The sequence below is a fragment of the Cervus elaphus genome, chromosome 5 (genome assembly GCF_910594005.1).
Source record: "Cervus elaphus chromosome 5, mCerEla1.1, whole genome shotgun sequence".
In the NCBI taxonomy this organism is placed as follows: domain Eukaryota; kingdom Metazoa; phylum Chordata; class Mammalia; order Artiodactyla; family Cervidae; genus Cervus; species Cervus elaphus.
Genome location: NC_057819.1, coordinates 7,414,980 through 7,441,737, shown reverse-complemented (window position 1 = coordinate 7,441,737; position 26,758 = coordinate 7,414,980). Strand labels below are relative to the sequence as shown.

Genomic DNA, 26,758 nt, shown 5'->3' with positions numbered 1-26,758 from the left:
GCAGCACACTCCCAAGGGTAACATGCTGCCCAGACAGATGTTGTGCTTACAGCTTTACGCATGAAAATCCATCCTCCCATATCCAGTTGTAAACACTTTGAGTTTTCATCCTCTTTTTTTTCATATTCATATAAGAATGCATTTATTTATTTAAGGAAGGATATTTTAAACCGTAATTAATCTTTTAATAGAAGTAGTAGTAAAGATACAAGTTTTCTACATCATGTAATTCCTGTGCCCATGTCATTTGCCATCCTGGTAAATTTCCTTGTTTTTTTTTTTTTTTCCTTATTAGGTGCAGTCATGTAATAAACATGATGATAGCTCTTACTAGACAGCAGTTGCATCTTTTTTTATTGTTTTGAGAATGATGAAAGCAGTCCTCAAAGGCGGGATACTTCCTAGCTTGTATCCCCAATACTGCATCTTCTCTTAGCTTTTCCATGTGAGGACTTCTGGGGCACATTATTTACTTCACTTTAGAGTGTTCATGTCTCTTCCCCTTTCCCTGTGCTCTCTCTCCACAAAGCTTTGCAATTGAGAAAAAGAAATAACTGGATTCTGTTTTTGATTTTTAAAAAAAATTTTTTAGTTGAACAGTACCATTCACAGAAATGGGTTTTTTTTTTTTTTCCTTTTTAATTTCCCCTCTCTACCCCATTTCCAGCAGGATTGAGAAGCAAGAGGCAGTGACACATTTTATGAAATAACGGGACTTCCTGGGGGGTCCAGTGATTAAGATCCTGTGCTTCTACTGCAGGGAACGAGGGTTTAATCCCTGCTTGGGGAACTAAGATCCTGCATGCATCCGCATAGCCAAAAAATGAACAAACAACCAAAAAACCCTTATCTCTGCTGTGGATCTTCCTTGTGCCTGTGCTTCTTTAGCAGACGTGGTGTCCTCACGTTTTCACGTCCTCCTGTCCTCTGAGCAGCAAACGTGAGGCTCGAGGGCCGGATGCCCCTGCCTGGCTGCGGACATGATGTCTGAAGGGTTGTCTGAGAAACACTTCAAGGATCTGACCCTTCTTTTGCCAGGATACGTAGCAAAAAGCATTTGCTATTGTCTGATGGCCTCTTACCATGAACATAGGACTATCTCTCTGCCTTTGTACCATCTGGTGCTATGAGAACTTCTTGGGAAGCAAGGCTTTGCTGAGATGGTATTGATGAAAGCCTCGTGCTTATGAATGAAAGCCTCTTCGTCGAGTTACTCACACGTGGTCTGCTTCCACTCACGTGCCCAGCATGAGTCCTCTCTACTTACTGATGCTTTTGATAAAAAAATTCACATGGCCAGCATTTATTGGGCTTTCTGATCATATGGTCCAACTGTTAGGAGAGCATACATGCCCTTGATGCAGACCTATTTTTCTACCACAGAAGTTCCTGGAATGGCTGAACCATTCCCAAACTTTCAGCTTCAGAGGAGCCGAGGTCACTTTGTAGTTTGCCTGGAAATTTCACATTCACTTGTCTTGAAAGTATACATCGTATAATCTAAGATTCATGGGACTGGATAAAACAACCGGCTCCCACCAGGTTGTCTTCCCAGTTGCCTCCATGGTTTGCATCCTGTGCAGTTTACATCGAAGGTGGTTCTAGAATGTCCTGCCACCTGTGCTTCTTATCTCTCAGCTTGTGGGGCCAGGCGCCGAAAGGGCAGCAGTGTCAGAATCACTGTTTCAATAACTGTGTATGTTTTGCATGAAAACAGTGGGATAGTTTTTACATAGTCTTATGTTTCTGTGTCGCCTTTTAAATTCACAGTTGACCATGAATGATTTCAGCGTGCATCGGATCATTGGACGAGGAGGATTCGGTGAAGTATACGGTTGCAGGAAAGCAGACACTGGAAAGATGTAAGCATTCTACACTTGTATATTTTTCTGGGAATATTAAGAGGGTTTTATACTCATATTCAAAGAAAATCCCATTTAGTTGATGATCAGTGTTTTAGAATCTTACCCTCTGCACGCTTATAAAATCTTGACCAGTGCTTAATTCACAATTCCTACACACTAAATATTATAGTACAGGCCTCACCCCTACAAAACACACACACACACATGTACTAGACAGTAGGGATACATACAAAATTTATTTCCCTGAATTTTTTGTGTATCTGCTTTATTGCTTTTATTTAACTGAAATGTCAATTCATATAATAATAGAAATATCTTAATTATTGCTTGATTTAAAAAAAAAATAGCCTTTTCACTTTAGAATAATTTTAGGTTGGGAGAAAAGGAGCAAAAAAATAGTGCAGGGAGTTTCTATGTACTCCATGTCCCTCTTACCGTAGTACGGGACACACGTCACAATGAATGAACAGATATTGCTGTGCTGTTACTGACTGAAGTCTCCACTTTATTCAGATTCCCTTAGCCTCTTAGAAGCATTTTGCTGCTTTAAAAGACTTCCCGAGTTTTTAGGAACTTCCCCCAATATGATGTGTATCATTTATGTCCACTTAGATATATTTTCTGTGTAGACTTTCTTTAGTAGTATTTATGGTTCTAGGTATGCAATGAAATGCTTGGATAAGAAGAGAATCAAGATGAAACAGGGAGAAACCTTAGCCTTAAATGAAAGGATCATGTTGTCCCTGGTGAGCACAGGAGTGAGTATTCAGTTTTGAACATTTGCATTTGTGTGTGTGTGTGTGTTTCTATTTATTTGGTGTTTTTTTTTTTTTGGTATCAGGACAATTTATTTAAAATATAGCTTTTTTTCCCCCTGGTGAATTATGCAGCTAGCCAGTTCTTGAGGGGATTAGAATTTATAGCAGGGAGCAGCAGCACTAAGTTAATATAAATAATAATTCAGGGATGACCTCTGTCCGAGTTGGGAATTAGGAACATACTACCGGCCTTCGCCATTCACACTGACCACTTCTCCCTTCACTGCACATTTATGACTTCCTTCTTTGTGGAATATGACAGAGATAGCAGGATATAATTGTATCAGTGGCCAAAAAATCACCTGAATATAGTTAAGAATTGGCTGCATGACAGCGAAGGACTAACCCAGAGGAGAAAAAGTTAAGAGGAACGTCGCGTCCCTCCTTCACAAACAGAGAGGAAGTGATGTGGCTTCGTCAACCCCCAGCTATCCCTTTGGAGTGCCCCCCAGAATCCCAGGGACAGAGGAGCCTGGTGGGCTGCTGTCTATGGGGTCGCACAGAGTTGGACACGACTGAAGCGACTTAGCAGCAGCAGCAGCCAGTCCATATCTCACTCGGCGGGGACCCTGTCTTCCTGGTACTTGCCGTCTTTCCCTGCTGTGGATGCTGGTCTTTTCCATCTCCGGCTCCATGTTTCTGCCCACTGGTCTGTTTATTCATACATTCCAGCTGTCATTTTGGGCTCATCACGTGTCAAAGCCAGCTTCACCCTGTGTCATCTTGACTTGTAAAGCAACATCCCGCTCTGATTTGTTTTCCTATTAATGGCATCACCCAGGACCAAAATCTCAGCTTTTATTTACTCAGGCAGATATATGTAAAGACACCCAGGAAAACCCACGGTCCCAGAAACCTGGGCATTGCCCGTGTACCCCAGCAAGTGAGGCGCAGAGCCTAGGGGTACCTCCAGCGGTCACAGCTGGGCTCTAACTAAGGTCACCTTCACCCAGAGATTTTCAGACTCAAGTCTTCATGATGACGCAAGGCATTCCTTTTAGCTGATAAGCAAGGAACCTGAGATCCAGGGACATCATTTCTTTGCCCAGAGTCCCTGGACTTCCTAGATGATCCCAGTGTTCTTTTCTCATCCCTTTGTAGGCTCCATGTTTTCTTGTCGCCAGATACATTTATTGTGTTGTGGTTTATGTTATTCTAGTGTTAGTTTTAAGTGCTTCTAGAAAGGCTATTTACTATTGAAGTCAATGAATATCATAATTTAGTTTAACTATAACAGATGAAAATGCCATCGCTATGAACAGTAATGTCTTAATTATGCACCTCTGCCTGCCAACATGTAGACATTAAACATTTCAAGTAAGAGTGACTGTGTGTGTGTGACCAAGATTTTAACTGTTTGGAATGGAATCTGAGTGGCCTGCACACTGTATTGGAATCAACGTGAATGACATTGGTTTCTAGTATCTGTTGGAAATGTCTCTGTCTTCATTTCAGATGTGAATGTGTGCTTATTGCAGACTTTAAGTGCTTTATTAAAATATTAATTTTTAATGTCTTATCTCAAAGCCTGGGATGTTTATTCCCAGGAGAGCCTATGGAAAAAAATTGAGGGTGTTGGAAAAATATATGAACAATTTTAATTTTCATGTAGCATTTTTGTTTTATTTAGGTGAGCAGAATGTGATTAAGTAGTTGTAGAATTCCTCACTGGTCTGCCCATAAGGGAGTAAATAAAAAAATTGCGGTTATGTTGGGCTACTGCTTTGAACTAATTTAAGACTTGTTTCTGTTTTTTATTCAAATATCAAGATCGTTTAGCATTTTTTAAAACATTGTAAGTGCATTATTTAACCAAAAGAATTGTAGTAAACTTATTTAGAGTCATTTTTGTTGATCAAAGGCCACAGTTTATAGGATTTAAGTAACCTTTAGTTTAAAATTGCCTCCTTAGGTGATGTGTTGATCGGCCTGTGTCAATATGATTACCTAAGGTGTTGGCATGGAAATAAACTGGAGTCACCATCAGAGTTTTCTTTCTGCTTGGAGGTTGTTTTACTGTTTCAATCTCAAATTGAGAATTCCTACTTCTCACCCCCAAAAGAGACAGTAAGAAGTACTGTTCCCAGTTTTATTCCATAACTTTTGGGTCATGAAAAGGGAATCAGGGCAAGTATGTCCATTAGTGGGAGGAGCCATGAGCACCTTCATTAAGTCAGTAAGTTATTCATGAGGAGTGTTGCTTATTCATTCCCTGATCATCCCTGAGTCTTCGATTGTGCCAGATACTCTGCTATAAGACAGGGGTCCCGAAACGCGAATTTGGTCTTTGCTTTTACAGAGCTGCGTAAAATGAGAGACAGCAGTGTTTACTCAGAGAATCTCAAGACATGTGTTGATTGTTGGAACACGTGGCAAGAGCTGTGAAAGAGAGGTCCGTAGTGCTCAGAAGGTGTTTAACAGGGCGGTCCTCTGGGGTCGGAGGGGACGCCAGGGTGTGTGTGAGTCCTGAGCACGGGAGCTCTGGGACTCACAGGTCAGCACCGCTGGGCTCCGAAGTGATGCGGTGAGGACCACTCGGGGAAGCTGGGGAGAGAGGGAAGCAGACAGAGGCCAGACCAGCAGAAAGAGCTTTCTGGACCAGTACCGAGGACTTTAAAAAGTCTTTACAGCCATTGAATAAACCTTGCAATTCTGAAAGAGTTCCTCTTACTGCAGGGCGGGGAACTTTTCTGGAGGACTACTCTGTGGTCTATTTTATCACAGTTTAAGTTCCTGTAAAATGCAGACTGTTTCGTTCACTAGGAAATCAAAGAAGACAGTTCCAGGGACTTCCCCGGCAGTCCAGTGGTCAAGACTTCATGCTTCCAATACAGGAGGCATAGATTCAATCCCTGGTTGGGGAACTAAAATCCTGCATGCCACCAAAAAAAAAAAAAAAAAAACCTTAAAAAAAAGGAGATAATTCCTTGCTTAAGAGCTTTTATTTAAGGATCCACCTGTGAGAACCCCCTAGTTCTTATTCACCTTGAATTTGTAATCAAGACAGAACATTACCATAATTATCTTAGAATCTGTGCTAACACCATTATTAAACTGCTGCCTGTTTGTCTGTGTGGGTCAGCATTCAGTTCTTTGTGTCTTGGACCCCACCCAAGACTCAAGATGGCATCTGCTCAGGGCCTAAGAGATGAGGGATCCTGGTCAGTGAACTCCTTAGAGATAACCAAATCACATCCCTTTAACTGAGCTTTGATTTTACATTGCTATGGAAACGTCACCTTTGTAAGTGGAGTGACATAGGACAGGGTCTGGTGAGGGTCCAGAGTGGGAGACTTGGGGTTTGAATCTTGGCTGGCTACCAGATTTCTTTGTGGCCTCAGGCAAGTCATTTCCCTTTTAGGAGGTGGGGGGAGGGGGGCGGGAACACAGTGTTTAGTTTCCTCATCTTTAAAGTAAAGAATTTGGACCAGGTGATTTTTTTTTTTAGATGAGCACTTCCTATTCCAGTAGCCTACGACTTTAAATCTCCAATTTATGTTGCATCTTAATGACATAGTATCTTAACTCCACTTTGACGTTTTGCTGTTTTCTCAGGGCTGTCGTTAGAAGGATTGAATACTGTCTGTTCAGAAATACCCCTTTCCAGGCTCTGTTGGTCCCCTGGGTGAAGTGAGTGGAGTTGCTATCTCAAGCGGGAAAAGACCCAGGCTTTACTAAGTTCCTGGTCCACCCACTTGTCTGTTCTAGAGATGAATTGCTCATTAGATCAGGAACCAGAGTATGTGGGGAACCCCATTAAGGAAGGAGCATGATATTTAGAGCAGAATGAGTCGTCACCAGCAGACTATGGAAAGGTCTGGTGAAACACTGGTGGGGCTCCAATTAGGATGGTGCCACCCTGCCCCCCAAGAACCAGATAGCTTTTAACAGATAAAGGACAGCACCTTTATTTTACAACCATATAAAACAAAGTAAATCTCTAAATTAGTGAACACCAAGACCATCTCAACTGAACTCTTAAGGAAAACAAGGTAACCATAAAATGAATTTCCTCCAGAAGACTTGTGGAAATTGAGTTCAAGTTCACGAATCCTGAGTAACAGGCATGTGTCCACACAAATTCATCTGTATGCCCTTCGTCTATAGGTGTGAGCAAAGTGAATTCTGTTCACAGTGTACTCTATTGAAAGTTGAGTATGTTCTGTAGAATTTAATAATTCTTTGCTTCTGTTGAGAAAATAGATGTAGATATTTGATGCTATTTGTTATTTGAATCGGTTGAATGGCAAGTGTTCACTGTGTATGTATCTCAGTGGGACCTAGTGCTGGATCTCGTGGATATTCACCAGGGAGTACATGCGTGTGTCCAGAATCTAGGTCGAGAGACAGAGTCACTGATGTCCCAAAAGTCTCCCCTTACCCTTTTCAGCTGCTCACCCCATGCCCAAGCTAACTACTACCCAGATGTCTGACACTGTAATTTACCTGTGCCCCTGTTGGAACTTTATATAAATGTATTTTTGTGTCTGGCTTTGCAAGATGCAGCTGAGTTGTTGCTCATAGCAACAGCACCTTCTGTAGCTAAATAGGAAGGGTCACCAGGCTATGTGTGTGGCCTGGGGACCAAATCTGGCTTGTGTTCACAGCCTATGAACTAAAAATTTTTTTTTTAAAGCAAAAGCAGCAGAGAAGAAATTGTAAAGAAAAGAAGCAGAGGAGACTATGTGACAGGGACTGGATGGGGCCTGCAAAGCTTAAAATATTTACTGTCTAGCCCATTTGCAGAAAAAGTTTGGCAGCCCCTGCTCTATAGTATTCCGTCGTATAAATGTGCCACAGTTCATGTGTCCATCCTCCTGTTGGCAGACATTGGGATTATTTCCTGGTTTGGGCTATTTTGAATAGTGCTGTGAGGACCATTCTCATGCAGGTCCCTTGGTGCACATGAGTACAGATTACTGTTAGGTAAATACCCCGGGCTGGAATTGCTGGCTCATAGGCTTTGCAGGTAGTGATCAACTTTGGCAGATGCCATCAAACGCCTTGTGAAAGTGGTTGTACGATTGTGTCCTCTCAGCCACCATATTGGAAGTCCCATTAACTCTGTATCTTTGCAACACTTGGTATCATCAGTCTTTGTAATTTTAGTCATTCTCCTTTGTTTTAGTGATGAAGCATTGTGATTTGCAGTTTGCATTTCCTTGGGGGACAGCTGGGGTCTAGCGTCTGTTTAAAGACTTACAGACTGTTTGATACTCAGTAACATATACGCAGCATTGTTGTTGTTGTTGTCATGCCATTTTCCTGTTGGGTTGTTTGCTTTTTTCTTTATTGATCGATGAGAGTTCTTTATATATTCACGATATATGTGGATTTCAAATACCTCCTCCCATTCTGTTATTTGCCTTTCTTACTCTCTTAATGGTGTCTACTGAAGAACAGAAGTTTCAGCTTTATTTTTCTTCAAGAGTTATCTGAACTTTTCTTAGCTATTTACATTTCCATATAAATATGGGGATGAGTTTGTCAGTTTCCATTTTAATTGTTTACATGGAATATATAGATTAATTTGGGAGAAAACTGACATCTTTACAATTGAGTTTTTCTATCCCCCACCCTGATATATTTTCCACTTTCAAAAGCTGATTTAATACCATTTTTTTAAATTCCATTTTTATTGTCAGTGTTTCAAGACAGTAATATGAGGAACATTTCTCCCCATGATAAAAGTTCTTCCAGCTCAGAATCAGACATTGAAATGGATATGTGACTATAACCAGAACCAAAGTATAGACCAACAGGAGGACTAGCAAGGCAGTAATATTTTTCCCTAGAATCTGAGTCTTTTGACGATGTAGATAGAGGAGTCATGATTTAATCAGAGTGACAGAGCATCTCTGAGTTCATCTCCAATTAGCGGTATTTGTATCTCTGTGCATTTTTTCCCCATGGAATCAGGCTCGCTTTCCTGGGTCTGTTAAAGTTACCACATAGGTGTCTGTGTTTCATATACAGGGCAGTGTCATGGCTTAAAAAAAAAAATGTATAGATGACACTTGGTAGTAGATGTACTTTCCAGGACAGCTTTTGCTTTTCTTATATATATATATATATATGTGTGTGTATGTGTGTGTATATATATATATATATATATATATAGTTTTTATTTTTTTTCACTCTAGGATTGTCCTTTCATCGTCTGTATGACCTATGCCTTCCACACTCCAGATAAACTGTGCTTCATCTTGGATCTGATGAACGGTAAGCAAGACTTGGGGAGTCTGAATACATTGAATGACTCTGCCGTGATGTTGTTTGTTTGTTTCAGGATGTTTGATCTTAGCTTGCATTGCTCCAGACAGACTGGCCATTTGGGTCTTTCAGATAATTAGATTCCCCCTCAAGTTTAAGGAAGCCTTTCACTCTTTGAATTTCCAGTTCAACTTCATTTTAAAAAGTTGACTGCAGTCAACTGGCCATAAACTTTAGGAATGAAATGTCTCCTAAAGGTTCATAGGCCAAAGACAGGAATGTATTTAAAAACCAACTGTGAAGGACTGACTCTGGGCCAGCTCAGATATTAACCCAGTAGTCTGTACCTTTAGTCCAGACCCACCATATATCAATCTTTAAACTGTCAATGATGAACTGGAGAATGCAGGAAGAACTTTAGCCAGAAAGTAATTGTCTAACAGTCTTCCTGTGGCTCAGATGATAAAGCATCCACCTGCAGTGTGGGAGACCTGGGTTCGATCCCGGGGTTGGGAAGATCCCCTGGAGGAAGGCATGGCAACCCAATCCAGTATTCTTGCCTGGAGAATCCCCATGGACGGAGGAGTTTGGCAGGCTGTAGTCCATGGGTTCACAAAGAGTCAGACACAACTGAGCAGCTTTGACTCACTCACTCACTCAGTTTTCTAATACTAGAAAGTGACATGATGTAATTCAAAGCATTTTTAGTAACAGGGGCTGAAATGGAAAAGCATATATTTCCATAAATGAATACCTGTTTTGAAGTTCAGTTGAAGTTTTAATTATGTTTTGAGTTTTTGATTTAGAACCAGACCCATCCAACAGCATGAAGGAATTTCACAGACGTAATAATGAGCAGACCAGCCAGACACAGCAGCATATTTCCTGCATGACTCGATTTGTGTGACTGTCAAAACTGGCAAAGCTAATCAGTGAGGGGAGAGGTCAGAGTAGAGTCCAGTTGGCTGTAATGAGGGGCTGTGAGCTGATAATACTGCCTGGGGTGGGCACAGGGAGCCTTCAGCAATGCTGGAAATCTTTTACATCCTGATCGAAAATAGTTACATAAGAATATGCGTGTGTGAACAGGAAGATGCTTAGGGAATCAAAGGTAATGGAGTTGAACACACGTGAACCTCTGTAAATCAGCTGTGGCTCCGCCTTTATCATTTATGAGAACATTCCCTTACCCTGTTGGTGGTATTCTCTGTCTCTGTAACTGGAGGCCATATGATCATTGACCTTTTCCAACCGTTTATTATTAAAAATTCAAAGGTACTGCAACATTGAAAGGATTTTACTGGGGACACCCAAACACCCAACCACCTGGGTTTTACCAGTTAAAATTTTACTGTATTTGCTTTCTCAAATATCTGTCAATATGAGCAGTGTATTTATTTTGTCTCCATATTTACTGTCCACAGAGCCAGTTGCCAAGCCACGTACTACCTCACTACGAGGGTGATTCAGTTAGGAAACAGGACTGTTGTCACCAAAAGATCAGCTCCTCCCCGTCCCACTCCCCGCAGTGGTACACATGGGCGTTGTGGTGTCCATCCGAGAGCGGAGGCTTGGGTTCATGCTGTCCCGGCCACTGTCTCATCTGAGTCTTCTCAGTGGTTTAGTTTTCTCTGGGATTTTTAAAGTGTTTCATCAGATTACAGAAGTCAGTGATACATCTATATCATACATGTAGACAAAGCATAAAGTTAGTTAACCGTTGTCAACCGTATCATGATGCTGCACGATGCCCGTGACTTACTTCCCTGGAATTCACGCACCGAATTACATTCTGCGTCTTTGATTCCAGGGGGTGACCTGCACTATCACCTTTCACAGCACGGGGTGTTTTCTGAGAAGGAGATGCGGTTTTATGCCACAGAAATCATCCTGGGGCTGGAACACATGCACAATCGGTTTGTCGTTTACAGAGACTTGAAGGTAAGGTGGTCTGACAGATTCCCCGCCTTCTGTCCAACATGTGCAGTAGGTGTCGTGTGGTAGTTGTGGTCCCCCACACGTCTCCCCCTCTTTCATGCCATCCCATCATTTTCCTCCTCTCAGCCCTGAGCAGAACATCACCTTCATGATTTCGGTCTCCTCCAGACACTGAATTCTTTTCTAAGGACTCCAGTCTTTCCCAGTTGTCCCTGTCACCTCCCTGCCTGGTGCAGCACATACGCCAGCTCAGATATTTTAGTTAGTTAATTATGAAAAGCAGGGTGGGTTTTTTTTTTTTGTTGTCACCCACTTTACAGTTGATCATAATTCTGTTAATGTTCACCAAGCAACTGATTTGGCCCTGGCTCGGTGTGAGGGCAGAAGGTGTACAGAGATAAAGAAGCAGAGAACCAATGTCATGTGGGACATATCTACTGGTGAACTGGCACATAGAAAGACTGAGTCATAATTCACCAGAGTCAGGGCTGATCAGGTAGGAATGGGGTGTCTGACAGCCAGCAGAATTTCCCCCACCCTCTGAACCTCAGGTGATTTCGAGATTGCTTTAAAAAAAAAATCACTAGCAGATTTCCAGGTTCCAGAACTCCATAGCCCCAGTCTGCCACACTGAGGCTTCTTTACCATGCTTCCCTTTAAAAAGTCTTACTGGACTTGAAGAGACTGAAGCAGGTGCTTTCTCAGTTTTTCCATTCCAGAGCACGATGCTTGCTTGGTCCAGGACCCTGCATGAGAAAGAAAGGTGGTGGTTTGCTTGGCACTTCTGAGGTGATATTCACGTAGCCAGCAGCGTGAAGGTGGGGGAGCAGATGAAAGGGACCTTGACAAATTATAGAGATGATCATGCAGGCACATAAAGGTGTAAATAATGGTGAGAAGAAATGTGATGGGCATGGCAGCTTCCAGAGGATGAGAAACCTGCAGAGAAGCCTGTTTGCCTCCTCTCTCCGATTCCCTGTTAAACTGAACTCAAGTTAACCAGATCAAGTGTACCGATAATGCCCCCTTCTCTAAGGAGCTCATGTGTTTTGATTGGCTTCTAAAAAAGGTTACCTCCTAAGAATCCAAAATGGTGTATTTCACAGTTGAGCATATTATTTTTTTTCCACAAAGTACACTGTAACTTTTAAAGCCTCCTGCAAAGCTAAAGAATTACTCCCGTAGCCTTCATAGGAGCATAAAGAAGAGAAAAAAATGTATTTTCATCAAATTAGAAATAATTAGACCCTGGACATTTTATTTCCTCATGGTGAATTTTGCAGAAGAATAAAATACATGCTGAAAGCCTATGAAGTGCCATTGTAATACATTTTAATTTAAATCTATAACCGGTCTCAAATCATCTTGATGTGGTATTTCTGTTTTCTAAACTATTTAGTAGGCAGTGGTGTTATCTAATTTCTATTCAAACTTAATTCTAGTCACTCATGATTATTCATGCTTCAGTTTTATAATGGCATGCCATTATTTTTATTTCGAGCAAAACAATAGTTGATCTCCAGCAGAAAAATACCAAGATGACTGTAATTCAATGTATATTAGGGAGGGGAGTCTTGTTTTCCATGATGACGCAGACTAAATCTAATCTTAATGGATACATTTCATCAGAGTTGTGGTCAAAATCATATCTGGTCATTTGGTAAGGCCCTCCATAGATTCTCTCCTAATAAACCAAAATGACGTTTATCAGGATTAGTGTGGCACCGTGGAAGATTTTGATTTCCTAGGTCATCACTTGTACATTGTTACAAGATTCCTTTCTGTGCTGTGTTCCATGGTTCAAAATCCTGGTGGTTCACAGAAGCTGAGGAGCCCGTGGACTCACTGCCTTTGTGGAGAGACACCCCATTCTGGCGGGATCGCAGCTCTTGCTGTGGAAAGGAAGTACTTGCACAGTGATGAGCTGTGGTGGGAACCCCCTGTGTTACCTGCCCTATGTTCCGTCTTCTCCATCCTTCAGTGCCACTCTCCTGCTAAAGTTACTGATAACATGAAAGGTAGCATTGCTGGTCTCATGCCCCACTTGGAGGTGATGATGTAATTAATACTAGAATTCATGTGTACAAATGAACAGTGATAAAAATAATGATAGCAAGTGCCTGTGATTTTGGAAGTTCTCCAAGCCTCGGGACACCTTGGGGACTCTCAGAAATCACCTTCTCTTTCATTTTAGCCCGCCAATATCCTCCTGGATGAGCACGGACACGTGAGGATATCAGACCTCGGTCTTGCCTGTGATTTTTCCAAAAAGAAGCCACACGCGAGTGTGTGAGTAGTCACATTGACTCTGTTCACTATCGTTTCCTAGTTCGACTCACTTTTTCACTCAGACCCCAACATGGTCGTTTGTTCTCCCAGTTTTCTCTTGTCAGCAGTAGTTTCCAACATGTGATGATGCTGGGTCAGAGGGAGAGGAAAGAAGTGGGGTGGCGTGATTGCTTTCACCATTTTGGGGGCATGCAGGGGACCCACAGTGTTAGCTGCCTGGGGGCAGGGAGGCTGAGGGAAGGAGGGGCCTTCGTAGCAGAGCCGAGTCCGCACTGGCTCTGTGACCCTCACTGTCTTCATCTACAGAGCAGCAGTTGCAGTAGACCCCAACAGCTTATGTGCCAAAGAAGGGGCACAGGCAATTACATAGAACTTTCCAGGGAAGGCCCAGAGGTCGAGCTTCTCTCTCCATCCACTCTCTCCTTCTTTTTCAAAACATTTCCTTTTTTTTTTTCCTAAAAAGAAATGAGGATTTTTTTTTTTAATTAAAAGAATCATCTACTTGCAGTTCAAACTTTTAATGCAGATCCTGTTGTTAGATTTCAATATTACATCAGTCCTACATGCAGAGGAAGCTGCCGGCAGCCCGTGCCCTTGGCCATCCCTACCCCCACCTCGGTGGACCCTGAACTGCTTCTAGTGATGGCCCTGCCATCTCCACATGTGCTGACACTGTCCCAAGGACTTGCCTGAACCTGAGATCGTTGCAGTGACAGCAGGCGTGAAGTGGCTGCCCCAGGGCTCAACAGAGGCAGGACAGAATATGTACTGGTTTTCATTCCTATTTCTTTGATGTCAGTTATCTGTGTAGAAAGTATGGACAGGTGTGCAGTTTGTGGAAAAAATTCCCTTGATTATTTTCTTCTTCAGTGTATCAGTCTTAGCAGTGAATGTCTTAACATTCCATCTTATTGTGCGTCATCGCTGTGTTGAATGGTCTTGAAGTAACTCCCAGGGGTCTTGTTTCATGCATCCATGCAGAAAATAAACTATAAATCCTTTTTTTTTCTTTTTGTGAGACTAGAAGTAAAATGGTTCTAAAACTGCTTTACGAGGGGCTGCATTAAATCAGAATTGCCATTTAAGGCTGTGACCAGATATTAACGGCAATTAGTGCCGGCTCCGTAAAGATGTCTCCCTTCCTGCAGAATGTGGGGCAGGGTGACAAAAGCCTTAGCATTTTGCCAGCACTTGACAGTTATGAGGCCAGAACCTGGGGCTGGATGTATCAGCCTCTCCCAGGGAGTTCATCAGACATTTTAAAGAGAGTCATTTGAATTTTTAATGCCACAGCTATTTGATATGCTAATTTCTTCAATTTAGGATAGTCACAACTGAATATGAACCGAAGAGCTCATAAGAGTTAATCTCTCAAAGGAATTAACTTTCAGAAGCAGGGTTGCTCATTCCGTTATAGGGCCTCGCTCACGTGTTACTGTAATTCACACGCCAGCTCTGAAAGGTGGTGTGTTGTCCGTTATCTGAACCGCATCCATAAAGGGTTCAACCTTCCAACCCTGTCGGAAAGCTTGAATGTTTAAATGACGATAGTGAGGTCGCTACTTAAAAAGGATAAGCGCTCAATGAAGAAGTATGTTTAAATGATGATAGTGAGGTCGCTACTCAAAAAGGATAAACTCTCAATGAAGAAGTCTGTTTTTAGGTGGAGGAGGCGGAGAACAGAGGCTTTCGAGACAGATGTGGGCTTGAATCCTTCCACGCGGCACCAGCCTCATTTCTCTCTTCTGCAGAGAGGCCGTCACAGTGCCACTCACTGCACGTGACCGTTGTGAGGTGCAGCCACCTCCGTCATGTAGTAAAGGGTCTGGCTGACGCTGGCCGTGTGCCGCGCGCTGGTGGTGCCGCAGGGTTGAGGCCGACAGGCTCCCTGACCTCCCAGAACAGCAGCCGGGGGGACTGTCCAGGAAGTGACCGGTGTGGGGACAGCATTCATGCTGTGAGTGGAACGTTGGCTGTCCCAGGAACACGTGGCTGGCGGCCTGAATATGTTGTTATTAGTATCTTCATTCAGTTCCATTTCGTTCAGTCGCTCAGTTATGTCCGACTCAGCAACCCCGTGGACTGCAGCACACCAGGCTTCCCTGTCCATCACCAACTCCCAGAGCTTGCTCAAACTCATGTCCGTCAAGTCAGTGATGCCATCCAACCATCTCATCCTCTGCCGTCCCCTTCTCCTCCTGCCATCAGTCGTTCCCACCATCAGGGTCTTTTCAAATGAGTCAGCTCTTCACATCAGGTGGCCAAAGTATTGGAGCCTTAGCTTGAGCATCAGTCCTTCCAGTGAACACCCAGGACTGATTTCCTTTAGGATGGACTGGTTGGATCTCCTTGCAGTCCAAGGGACTCTCAAGAATCTTCTCCAAAACCACAGTTCAAAAGCATCAATTCTTCAGTGCTCAGCTTTCTTTGTGGTCCAGCTCTCACATACATACATGACTATTGAAAAAACCATAGCTTTGACTATACGGTTCTTTGTCGGCAAAGTCACGTCTCTGCTTTCTATATGCTGTCTAGGTTTGTCATAGCTTTTCTTCCAAGGAGCAAGTGTCTTTTAATTTTGTGGCTGCAGTCACCATCTGCAGTGATTTTGGAGCCTAAGAAAATAAAGTCTGTCACTATTTCCATTGTTTCCCCATCTATTTGCCATAAAGTGATGGGACCAGATGCTATGATCTTTGTTTTTTGAGTGTTGAGTTTTAAGCCAACTTTTTCACTCTCCTCTTTCAAGACTTCCATCAGGAGGCTCTTTAGAAGCCTGCATAGGGCATGGATATAATCATCGCCTTTTTATGGGGTGGAATCTGAAGTTCTAAGAAACTAAGGAACTTGAACAAAGTCACAGGCCTGGAAGATGTTGGGGCTTGAATTAAAATCCAGTTCTGTCCGGCTCTAAGGCTTGAGCTCCCTACACTCGTTTGAACTCCCCGAGTCTTTGAGGATGGACCTGATACTAGATTGAAGGCTTGTGGCCAGACTCTCACCCTCGACTGGGCTTCTCGGGTCTTTTCAAAGTGGTAGGTGTGATCCCAGGACTCCATGTGATGCTGGCAGAGCAGCGTCATGGTCAGTTCCCCATCTTAACCCCGACTCCGTCCTTTAAATGATGGAATTGGATTCTCAAAAACTAAAAGTGACCCGTGGAGCAGCCACCAGACGACACAGGAAAACTTCGTGGAGTCAAGCAGATTGTCAGTGACTCGCTGAGCCCCAGCTGATGTTCTTCAGGAATGCAAGGCTCGGTCTCTAGTCACCATGCCTTCAAATGCTCGGGCGTTCTTTCAGTGTGAACAACACAGACCAGCAGTGGGAAGCGCAGGCAGCCTTGGGTGCTGCCGAGTGGCAGAGGCTGAAATCCACGTGGCAGGTGGCCCGGAGCTCTGCTTTGGTGGTGTCCGCCCAGAGGCATGATATGCCTCAACCCTGTGTATATCTCCTTGTCAAGGTCTTCCCATCCCAGGACTGGGTTTTGATCCCGAGATTCGCAGGTTATAAAGCCACCAAGGTTTTCCTGGCCGCACTGAAATTAAGCTTTCCCAGAAAATGGCTTGGATGCTCCTTAGGGAAATCTCTGACGTCCTCACAGCGTGGCTTGCTGACCTCACACTGGCAGACTTTGGATTGCAGGGGGTGGAGCTTTTCCGACGGATGGACTGGTACTCATTTCCACTGTTTGGAAAAGTCTTTCAAGATGGAACTCTGAGGCTGAGAGGACACAGTCCCAGTGTTGACCTCCCGGGTTACTCTTCTGAGCAGATTCTCACCAATACTGAGCACAAGCAAGCTATAAATGCTTATAAGAACGCAAGGGGTTCTTTTCAAGTGCCAGCGCTGCCCTGAGCCCATCCCACATGTGTTCTGCGGGGTGAAGGTGTCACCTCAACACCCATTCTGTCAGTGAAGAAAATTGATGAAAGATGGGAATACAGGTGCAGATAACGGCTTTTGGGGGACCCTTTTGTGCCCACACCTCTGAAAGTTTCCCACAAGCCTTCTCTCACTCTTGGAATGGTGTGTGCTCACATTGTAGGACGGGAGAGGATTTTGATTCTCAGATAGAACATATTATGTGTAAACGGTTGTCCTCCAAGGTGATTTTCCTCAGCTTCCTGTAAGCCATCTGCACATTTGCTGAGCTGGGTCCTTTGACCTGTTGGCAGCTCTTCAGACCTGGGATTTCTCTGTCTCCATACCTGTCGGCTTCCCTGCCACCACTTGGGGACCACCGTGACTGTGGAGGGGTGAGGGCCACCATGGACGCCTGTGCAAACCCCAGTCCTCAGCACGGGGGGTGGCCCCTCACAGGAGTGCCTGATCCCATCACTTCCAGGTCGAGAGTGTGTGGTGTGGTCACCTGCCCTCATAGATGGGGACGGGCACTAACCTGTCCCCATCGCTTCCAGGTCCAGAGTGTTGCAGTATGGTCACCTATCCTCACAAATGGGGACAGGCACTAACCTGTCCCCATCACTTCCAGGTCCAGAACACTGCAGTGTGGTCACCTGTTCATCACCACCTCCCCAGCCCCACACGTCTCCACACAAAAGCTCTCCTGCGGGCAGGAGACCCTTGGCTGCCCCTCGCTGTAGTGGGGAAGGCTCACAAGATTCAGATCTCACCTTCCCAGACCGTGGAGCGTGCCCAGAGCATGCACATGGCTCACGTTTATCTCATATGATAATTTATTAATATTCATTCCTATTTTAACGAAGGAAATATCATTTTCCCATTGGGTGTTTGCCAAACCATATTTGATGGAAGCACCGGTGTCCCCTCCCCCTTGTTTATCCTGCTGCTGTTTGATGAATGGCGCCCTGACCTCTGGACGAGCTGGGAATAGTTTGTCAGCGGGAACACGCTGGTAACCACACGTGCCCTTTCTTCTCCCCAGTGGCACCCATGGGTACATGGCACCTGAAGTGCTGCAGAAGGGGACCGCCTACGACAGCAGTGCCGACTGGTTCTCCCTGGGATGTATGCTTTTCAAACTTCTGAGAGGGTGAGTGACATGTGTCCCTTCAGCCCATAACCATGGTGTGCCCTTGGATCAGGATAAGAAATATTTACGTGTTATCAGACGCCAGTATCTGTATAGATCACGTAGTGATCTTTAAGCCACACAGTGACCCAGGCAATGCTCACAGCTTTTTTTGCCCGTAAAAATGAGTTTCCTTCCCGTAAGCTTTGGGTATTTTTGTCCCACTCCAGGAAGGAATTCCAACACGTTTAGACGTAAAATAAGACTGTGTTGGACTATTTCCATTGTTAAGCCTTATTTGGGGAGTGAGTGCTATTTTTAAATATAGATAATTGAAGAGGGTAGGAGAGTTTCTTTTCCCTAGAAATGAATTACTCATGATTGTTTTGTGAGCTTAAAGCATTTCTTACACAAGAGGGTGAAGACTCAAAGTGAACCTGTGTTAAAAGTGTGCATTTGTTTGTGAACATGCTGAAATCTGCAGTTTTTAAAAACATAAAGATAAAATTGTGCAATTCTGTGCCCTTCACTTGTGTTATACTTGTCCCTTTGATGTAAACTGCTGGAGATGATGAAGTACAGTGGAAAGAGGATGGAATGAAAGTGCTCTTGAGATGTGTTCTCACATTGAACATTTACAAATTATGTTAACATTCCATTAGTTTTAAAGAGTCTTGAGTCAATTTTAATAGAGAGCATAAGTGTATAAGATGTGTTTTTGATTATTCTGCATTCATAGAGGTACCACAAAAAAGCAGTTTATATTAAAACTTCCTGGTCAGGATTCTCCCTGTTACATTTCCTCTATGAACACACAGGCCTGGTAGTTTGCTTAACTTGCCACGTTTTTCCCGGAAAGCCTTACTGAGTATCACAGCATGTTCTTCTTATATTGGGTTGGCCAAAAAGTTTGTTCATGTTTTTCCATAAGATGTTGTTTAACACAATCTGGAAAGAGGCTGGATTCCCTGTCTTCCCCCCAAACTAGGTTCCAGGCACCCTGGCTGCTTCCCCAGGACTCAGATAATCTAGTTGTTCATTGCTCACCGCCTCACTTGGGAACTGAAATTGTATTACTGCTCAGAGACTCAGGTCCTGTTGGTCCTTAATTGAATTATTGTGTTTGTGGAGCCTGGAGGGCCTTAATTCATGTAATCAGACTAGCTGACCTAATTAGAGAGTTTCTGCAAAGCAGACCAGAGAAAACTACTTTCCACGCAGGATGTTTCCCTGGCTGGCGGGGGTCCCTGTGTGGCAGGGGTCCCTGCGTGCATGGTGAGTGCATCCAAACACGCTGTCTTCACTCGGGTCTCCTCTGGTTGTGGGGGGAGCAGTCAGAGGTCAGAAGCCACAGTTACAGAGTCATGAGACAATTTAAAAAAACTGCACAACAGCAAAACTGTTGTGTATGAACTCAAGTTATGAAAGTCGGTTGTGAAATATGGCAGAGGCTTGGTTTAGTGCTTTGTTTATTGATTTCTGTCTAATTTTGTTATTCTGTCTATAATAATGTCCACACGTATAGACTAGGGATAGTCTGGCATGTATTCCTGTTTTTATAAGATCCAAGGATGGGTCCAGTTGTTAACTCTATGCCAACAGTGTATTTGTGGCTGCAAAAGTGAATTCCGTCCTCCTTGGTCACGGTTCAAGTCTGCAGGACTGAGTTGGAAGGTGCTACTTCCTCTGTGACGTCCTTGATCAGGCTTGGTTAAAGCATTGCGGTTGATGTGACCCCTGTGGAAGGGAGTCTAGGCTGACAGGAAGACATCCAGAGGATGGTCGTGGGGATGGGATGGATGGATAACAAGAGATGAGAATGTTGGCGGCTAGAAATGGTGTCTCACATGGACAGGTTCAGAGAGCTAGGCACAGTGCTTCCGGCAGCCACACTGTAAGCTCCAGCAGCGTTAGTCCTCATGGAATAAAACAGACTCCATGCCAAACCCTCCCCAGAGCTTATACTCAACCCCAGGAGCTCCTGGCAATGCTTGGGGACTTTTTAGTGGTGCCAACTAGGGGAGGGGCTCCTTCTGGTATCTGGCAGGTCGAGGCCAGGGGTGCTGCAGAGGACGCCCCCACTGCCCGCACAAAGGGTCACCCATCCGAGGAGGAGGAACTCCACTGTAGACCAATCTCTTCCCATCCTTCCCGTGTCTGTGCAGTGATGGTGACCAGGGGTCACCAAGGGTCTTTTCGCTTCTGTTTTCTGTGATCAGATACTTCCCACACTGACCAGTGTGCCCCATCACCTTGGCTGAAACATTTCTCTGCACTTCTCGTTCTGTCGTGACACCCTCGAAGGATTCCGCAGGGCACAAGAGACAGGAACCTGGATGTGAGGATGCTGACAAGACAGGAGAGTGTGTTTGCGTCCCTGGACCATGTGTTGGGTGGGGTCACTGCTTCCACTTCAGCTGACTGTCAGATATGGGAGAGCATCTGTGTACAAAGATGTTGCAATTATGCGGAATTGTGGTCATGACCCTCAAGCTAGAGTTCAGATATCTGTTAAGAGAAACAATTGGTGTGACCATAGCCTTGATCTTAAACTTGTCCCCACTGATGGTCAGACACGAGGGGAGAGCCCAGGGGGTGGTCTGGGGAGAGCGGAGCTCTGTCTGAGGTTACTGAGTTTGCTCCTCTCGGGAAAAAAGGAATGTTTATAAATATTTTGGCAGCTGTTGGCTTAGGTTCAAAACTCACATTTGATGTTGCATGCCGTCTTTTTGGTATTCTAAAATTAATTTTTGATGTAAGACTTTTTAATCACTTGTGTTTATAAACGCATTGTTTCTGAGCTCCGGTGTCACTGTGAATGTGATGTGTCATTTGTGTGTGTCTCTGTATGTTTGCCCATCATTTGTCATGTCTTGAACAATTTCCCTACTCATCTGGGTGAAATTCTCAGCTCTCACACTCTCTGTAATTCCAAAGCCACATCTGACCACTGCACATGCAAATCCTATTTCCACAATGTCCTTCGACACAGCCCAAATGTTGCATGAGGGCTTGGCTGGTGTCGAAAGCTGTTGACAGACCTGTTACCATCTCCTATTTAAAGCGGCTGCGTCCGGGAGCAGCTGTGATCACACAGGATCTGCGGGCCCCACGTGCCTCCCTCAGAATGGAGATCATTACTATCGGAGATTTTCTTTAACATTTTCCAAAATAGAAATGGAATCTTGGGTTTTGTTCACAAAGAATAATCAAGAACCATTGGAAACAGATGCGCATCAGGACTTGAAAGACCAAACCCTCTCCACACGACACCCCAGAGCCCGAGAGCCGACAAGCATTTCCGATCGTCTCTTATTGAGTCAGGCACAGAGAGCTATATTTATCAAACAGGGTTTGTAGCGACCATGCGCATGTGCTGGGAATGTTTTTGGCACCACTAACTTTAACTCCAGTCCCCTCGCAAAGCCCTCCCTCGGGTCTCATGAAAGAGTTTTTAAATTTAGCACAGAGCATCCCTGTCAGAACACAGCCGTCCTTCTCTGCAAGTGTGGGGCACAGCCCTCTGCTTCCGGCATCACACAAGGGTCGAGAGCAGGAGGGGGTCCCCTGGCTTTTCACACAGGAGCCAGAGCAGGAGGATTTGCCGAAACAGAGGAGACCTTCCCACACCCTCTTTTACATGTGAAGGAACTCCCCTGGGGAGTGGCAGCAGTGTCTCGCGCAGACGGACCGAGGCCTTAGTAAGCACTGAGAAGTCTGTGCTCCTTTTCTCCTGAGCCGTGAACATGTTCATATCTCCGTGTTTTGCATACAGGAGTGATACAAGCCGGGGCTTAGCTGATGGTCCAGGGGTTAAGAATTTGCCTGCAGGGGACACACGTTCAATCCCTGGTCAGGGAACTAAGATCCCACATGCAGCAGGGTAACTAAGCCTATGCACCTAGAGTGGCCTAGAGAAGCCACTGCAACGAGAAGCCCACGCACCGCAATTAGAGAGCGGCCCCCACTCGTCACAAATGGAGAAAGTCCACCCAGCAACAGAGACCCAGTACTGACAAAAATAAATCTGAAACAGAAAGTGATGCAAGTCAAGTTTTGAAAAATTATAATGTCTCATAAATAACATTATTATTTGTTATTCTATCCCATTTGCTTTTTAATTGCAGTAATTTTACATTTTTTTCCCCTTGGAAACATTTAGGGTGCAAAGAATATTTCCAGTCAAAATCTGTTTGAAAGATTAGTGTATGTTTGCTTGGTACTGATTCACCTTATTTAGATTTTTTTTTTCCAAATTAAGGCTTTCAAGAGATGGAAATTAATGTGTTTTTCATTGCATAAGAAAGAAAATAAGCATTAGAGTGCCCCCTCTCGTGCAAAGTGAAAATTGAAATATTTAAATAATAAATACTCTGAAGTGGAACCATCTCTTCAAGAGATGGTACAGTGCATAGTTTACCTAATTCAGTAGCAGTAAGTTGATTGCAAGGGTGGGTGCAGTTTTAATTAGTTTTTTTTCCTAAATCACATTGAGTTATAGATTCAACATCCTACTCTGTTTTATAGAACTATTTTGTGTAATATCTTGCCTCAACTTATGTTTTATATGCCTTATCAATAAACCTATGAAAGTGAAAAGTCAAAGTGTTAGTTGCCCAGGTGTATCTGATTCTTCACAACCCTGTGGACTGTAGCCCAGCAGACTCCTCTGTCCATGGAATTCTCCAGGCAAGAATGCTGCCATTCTCTTCTTCAGGAGATCTTCCCCACCCAGGGATAGAACCAAGGTCTTCTGCATTGCAGGCAGATTCTTTACTGTCTGAGCCTCCAGGGAAGGCCCAAATAAATCTGTAGGATTGGTCATTTTACAGACATGTCTTTACTACCAGAAAATCCTATCATGTATGTTTCTTCTTTAATTTTCAAGTAAGTAAATAAGGCCAGGGTTTTCTAGTTTGCATGTTTACTAGTCTCTTTTAATGCTAGGAGCATCTTTATTTTAAAAAATATTTTATTGAAGCACAGTTGATTTATAGTGTGCTGGTTTCTGCTGTACAGCTGAGTGATTCAGTTATGCATGTATTTGTGTAATTTTTTCTGTTCTTTTCCATTATGGTTTATCATGGGATATTGATCATAGCTCCCTGTGCTGTACAGTAGGACCTTGTCATTTGTCCGTTCTGTATATAATAGTTGACAGCTGTAATGCCAACCTCCCAATCCATCCCTCACCTCAGCCCCCCTCCACCTTGGCAGCCACCAGTCTGTTCCCTAGGTCTGTGAGCCTGTTTCTGTTTCGTAGATAAGTGCATTTGTGTCGTATTTTAGAGTCATGTGTGAGATATGTAAGATTAGCTTCAGCATTTTAAAAACATAATCAAGAGTAAGAATAATATCTTTACAAAGAGACATTTATTTTGTTAAGTTAGATTCATTTGTCTCATATGTCTGTCAGTTACCCACCGTATCCTCCCATGGTCTCAGCTGTTGGCACATGCATCATTTCAGTCGTTCCTTTCACCGTTTCGGTGATGTTTGTGGTACTATGGCATGCAGAGGTGAAGGGACTGAGACGAGGTTTCCATGAATGACTCACGGCCAGTAGCCTAGTCACAGCGTGAGCCCAGCGTCTCTGACTCTTAGATCTGGAGTCATTTGTAAGTTAGATAGAACATGAGTGAGCAGTTCTCAGACCCTGGAGGGTCTGGGAGCACAGGGTTGGTTTGTATCTCTTATCACCAAAGGAATGTATTTCTTAAAATTGCTGCCTTCTGGGGCGGGGGAGTGTGTTCATGTGTTTTAGTTCAACTGCAGTTCTTTGCATTCTTTGAGGGACTTATCCATTTTTTCTAAAAAAACTGTGTGAACGTTACTATTATCTCAAATACTAATGTGACAGATGTCATGTGTATGACTATCATTTTCATAAAAACCTGTTGGCTGATTTTTTTTCCAAGTGATATTTTAAATTGTCATTTGGAATATATTTGCTAAAGTTTATTCTGGTAGCATGACTTCACTGACATGAGTATCAAGAGTTCAAGTAAACATCAGCTTTGCTTGTTCAGGACCTGATATGTCTGATTGTCAACCTGATCATCAGGTTTCCTCTAGAAATGGTCTATGTTTATGGCTTTTGTATTCCTGCAGTTTTGAATGAGCAGTGACAGAACATAATAGTTTGTCATATTAGTCAACGGTATTTGCTGTTACCCAAAACCATCTAGTAATAGAATTTTCTTTGTTTCTACAGTCACAGCCCTTTCAGACAACATAAAACCAAAGATAAGCATGAGATAGACCGAATGACTCTCACCATGGTAAGAAAGTCAAAATCCGTTTTTATTCTCATTATAATTTTCCTATCTCATTCCATTACAACTAGTGTAAAAAAAAAATATGCTTTCTTAAAATAATGGAAATAGATGCCAAGGCAGATAACAAGATTTGCTAACAGACAGTAAGAGAAAGATACAGAAAAATCAAGACCAAAACTAAAGAAAAAAAAAAAAGGCAAAATGACTGGGACGCAAAAGAGGGAGGAAACCCAATTCTTCTGGCTCCAGCCTGTCGATTGACTCTGAAAGTGATGAGTAACCGCCTTGCATTTCTTTATAGAGTCAATGTTAACTTGTGATGTATCTGCAGTTTGCTTTAACACTATCCTTATGGAAGAAATGGCCTTTAAATCTGGTTGAGGGTGAGGGCAGTGTTTCTACAGATGCGTTTTTGAAGTCGTGTTCCCCTCCTCCCACCCCCAGAACGTGGAACTTCCAGATGTCTTCTCCCCGGAGCTCAAGTCCCTTCTGGAAGGCCTGCTTCAGCGAGATGTCAGTAAGCGCCTTGGCTGCCACGGAGGCGGGTAGGCCGAAGTTTCTGCGTTTCAGCATCTCCCCCCAGAAGGCAGTTCAGTTCCTTTCAATGTATCAAGAATCTGCCATTTCAGTTCAGGGTGGGTAGGGGAGGATCACGTAGGAGCTGTGTGTCTTGACGGGTATGTGTTCCTTAGAGTCTGCAACTCCTTCTGTTCCAAGTGAACTGAGCTTAAGCAGCAGTGCTCTTTGGGAAAAACTGTTTTCTTCAGTTTATGAAGGGGTTTAGCATGCACCATTCTGTTAGATGTGTAGTTTGCTTCGAAATTAGTACTTGTTGCTTTGTATCTCTGTTACCTGATCTATCAGGACTTGTAGACCTTTGCTGTAAATCTCTTTAATATGTAGATCGCTCTAACTCAATTCCTAGTTAAATTTGTTCTCACGATTGCAGACACAGAGATAGTCCGCAAAAACCCTAGGTCATCTTAGGCTGAGGTAAGCATCCCCTGTAACTGATTATATGGGATCATATTCCTAAGCTCAGCGTGAAGCATTGCTAAACATCACAGTGTTTCCTGGGTGGTTGGAAAGAAGCATATTTTACCTGCTGTCTTGAAGAACTGAAAATAGTTGTTGCTGTGTGTCCTTAACAGGAGATGACGCTTGTGAACCATTTCTTAGTTTTCCGAATGCATACTTACTGCTGCTGTGATTCTGTCTCTCCCGCAGCGCACAGGAGCTAAAAACGCATGACTTCTTCAGAGGCATCGACTGGCAGCATGTCTACCTGCAGAAGGTACTCCTGCTGGGACCCCGCTCCGGTACCAGCCCCGACACTCTCTCCAGCTGCATCTTTGTCTGCATCTCTGCATCCTGGCTCTGTCCCAAGTTCGCCCCCAGCTCTCCCATCCACAGCCCAGCTTCTTGCTCTTCTATCCAAGCACTGTCTCCTAGCTCATTCTCTTTGGGACCACTTCTTCCTCTTTGTTTACATGTAAAAAATATGCAGGATACGTCATACACATACTTTCAAGCCCAGCCCCACATAATTTAAGAATTAGCATGATTGGGTAGCAGCATGAGCTCCTTGGCTTATTGTAAGATATTTTTTAATGTTCTCTCTGATATAGGAAAACACCCCAAATTAAAGTTGTTGTTTTTCTTTTTCTCATCGTTGATGATCTGCTTTGGACTCGTCTGTGTACAGACTCACTTGAGGACTGATGCTCTACTAGTCCTGCCTGTTTAGACCTAGAGTCCAGGCTCTGGTTTGGCCAGCATCAGCCTCAGGGCGTTTGCGGGTGTGGGACACCCCTCCTGCCCTGTTGCAGGCGTTCAGCCTCTAGCAACTGGATCGTGGAGGGTGCATCTCCTTTGGGGGCCATTGTGAACCTTGTACTGTGATTGTGTGAGCTTGAATGAGTGCTACACAGACTCTGGCACCTTGATGTCTTTCACAGCAAACTCTTTATAGGATAGCGGGCTGGGCCTATGGCGCAGTCCCCTGGTAACCGAACCCTTCTTCTCCCGCTCTTCCAGTACCCTCCACCCTTGATCCCTCCCCGAGGGGAAGTCAATGCAGCCGACGCCTTTGACATTGGCTCATTTGATGAAGAGGATACCAAAGGCATCAAGGTACACTTATGAGGCTAGATTTTAGGAGGGGGATTTTTTTTTCTTTCTTTCTTTTGGAAATCAGACTTCATAACTGTCTTAGTACTGGCCTGTTTGTGTTGGACTGTAACTTGCAGATGAATATCCACGTGTTTGATGAATGTAGAAGAGATCAAGACCTGAATTAGAGACTACAAAGCTTTTTTTTTTTTATTTGATTATTTTGTCAGGTCTTAGTTGCAACACACG

At 43.8% G+C, this 26,758-nt stretch overlaps 1 protein-coding gene across 2 annotated transcripts in view; it reads left to right on the top strand.

The window, feature by feature from the left end:
- GRK3 (G protein-coupled receptor kinase 3) overlaps positions 1-26,758 on the top strand; it is a 114,601-nt gene that overhangs the window by 71,937 nt on the left and 15,906 nt on the right. For both annotated transcript variants that reach the window (XM_043901507.1, XM_043901508.1), the window contains 10 exons: positions 1,771-1,862; positions 2,524-2,623; positions 8,827-8,905; positions 10,707-10,837; positions 13,029-13,123; positions 18,033-18,140; positions 24,334-24,400; positions 24,842-24,942; positions 25,625-25,691; positions 26,435-26,530. In XM_043901507.1, the coding sequence (XP_043757442.1) occupies positions 1,771-1,862; positions 2,524-2,623; positions 8,827-8,905; positions 10,707-10,837; positions 13,029-13,123; positions 18,033-18,140; positions 24,334-24,400; positions 24,842-24,942; positions 25,625-25,691; positions 26,435-26,530 (936 nt within the window). The remainder of the gene's footprint in view (positions 1-1,770; positions 1,863-2,523; positions 2,624-8,826; positions 8,906-10,706; positions 10,838-13,028; positions 13,124-18,032; positions 18,141-24,333; positions 24,401-24,841; positions 24,943-25,624; positions 25,692-26,434; positions 26,531-26,758) is intronic.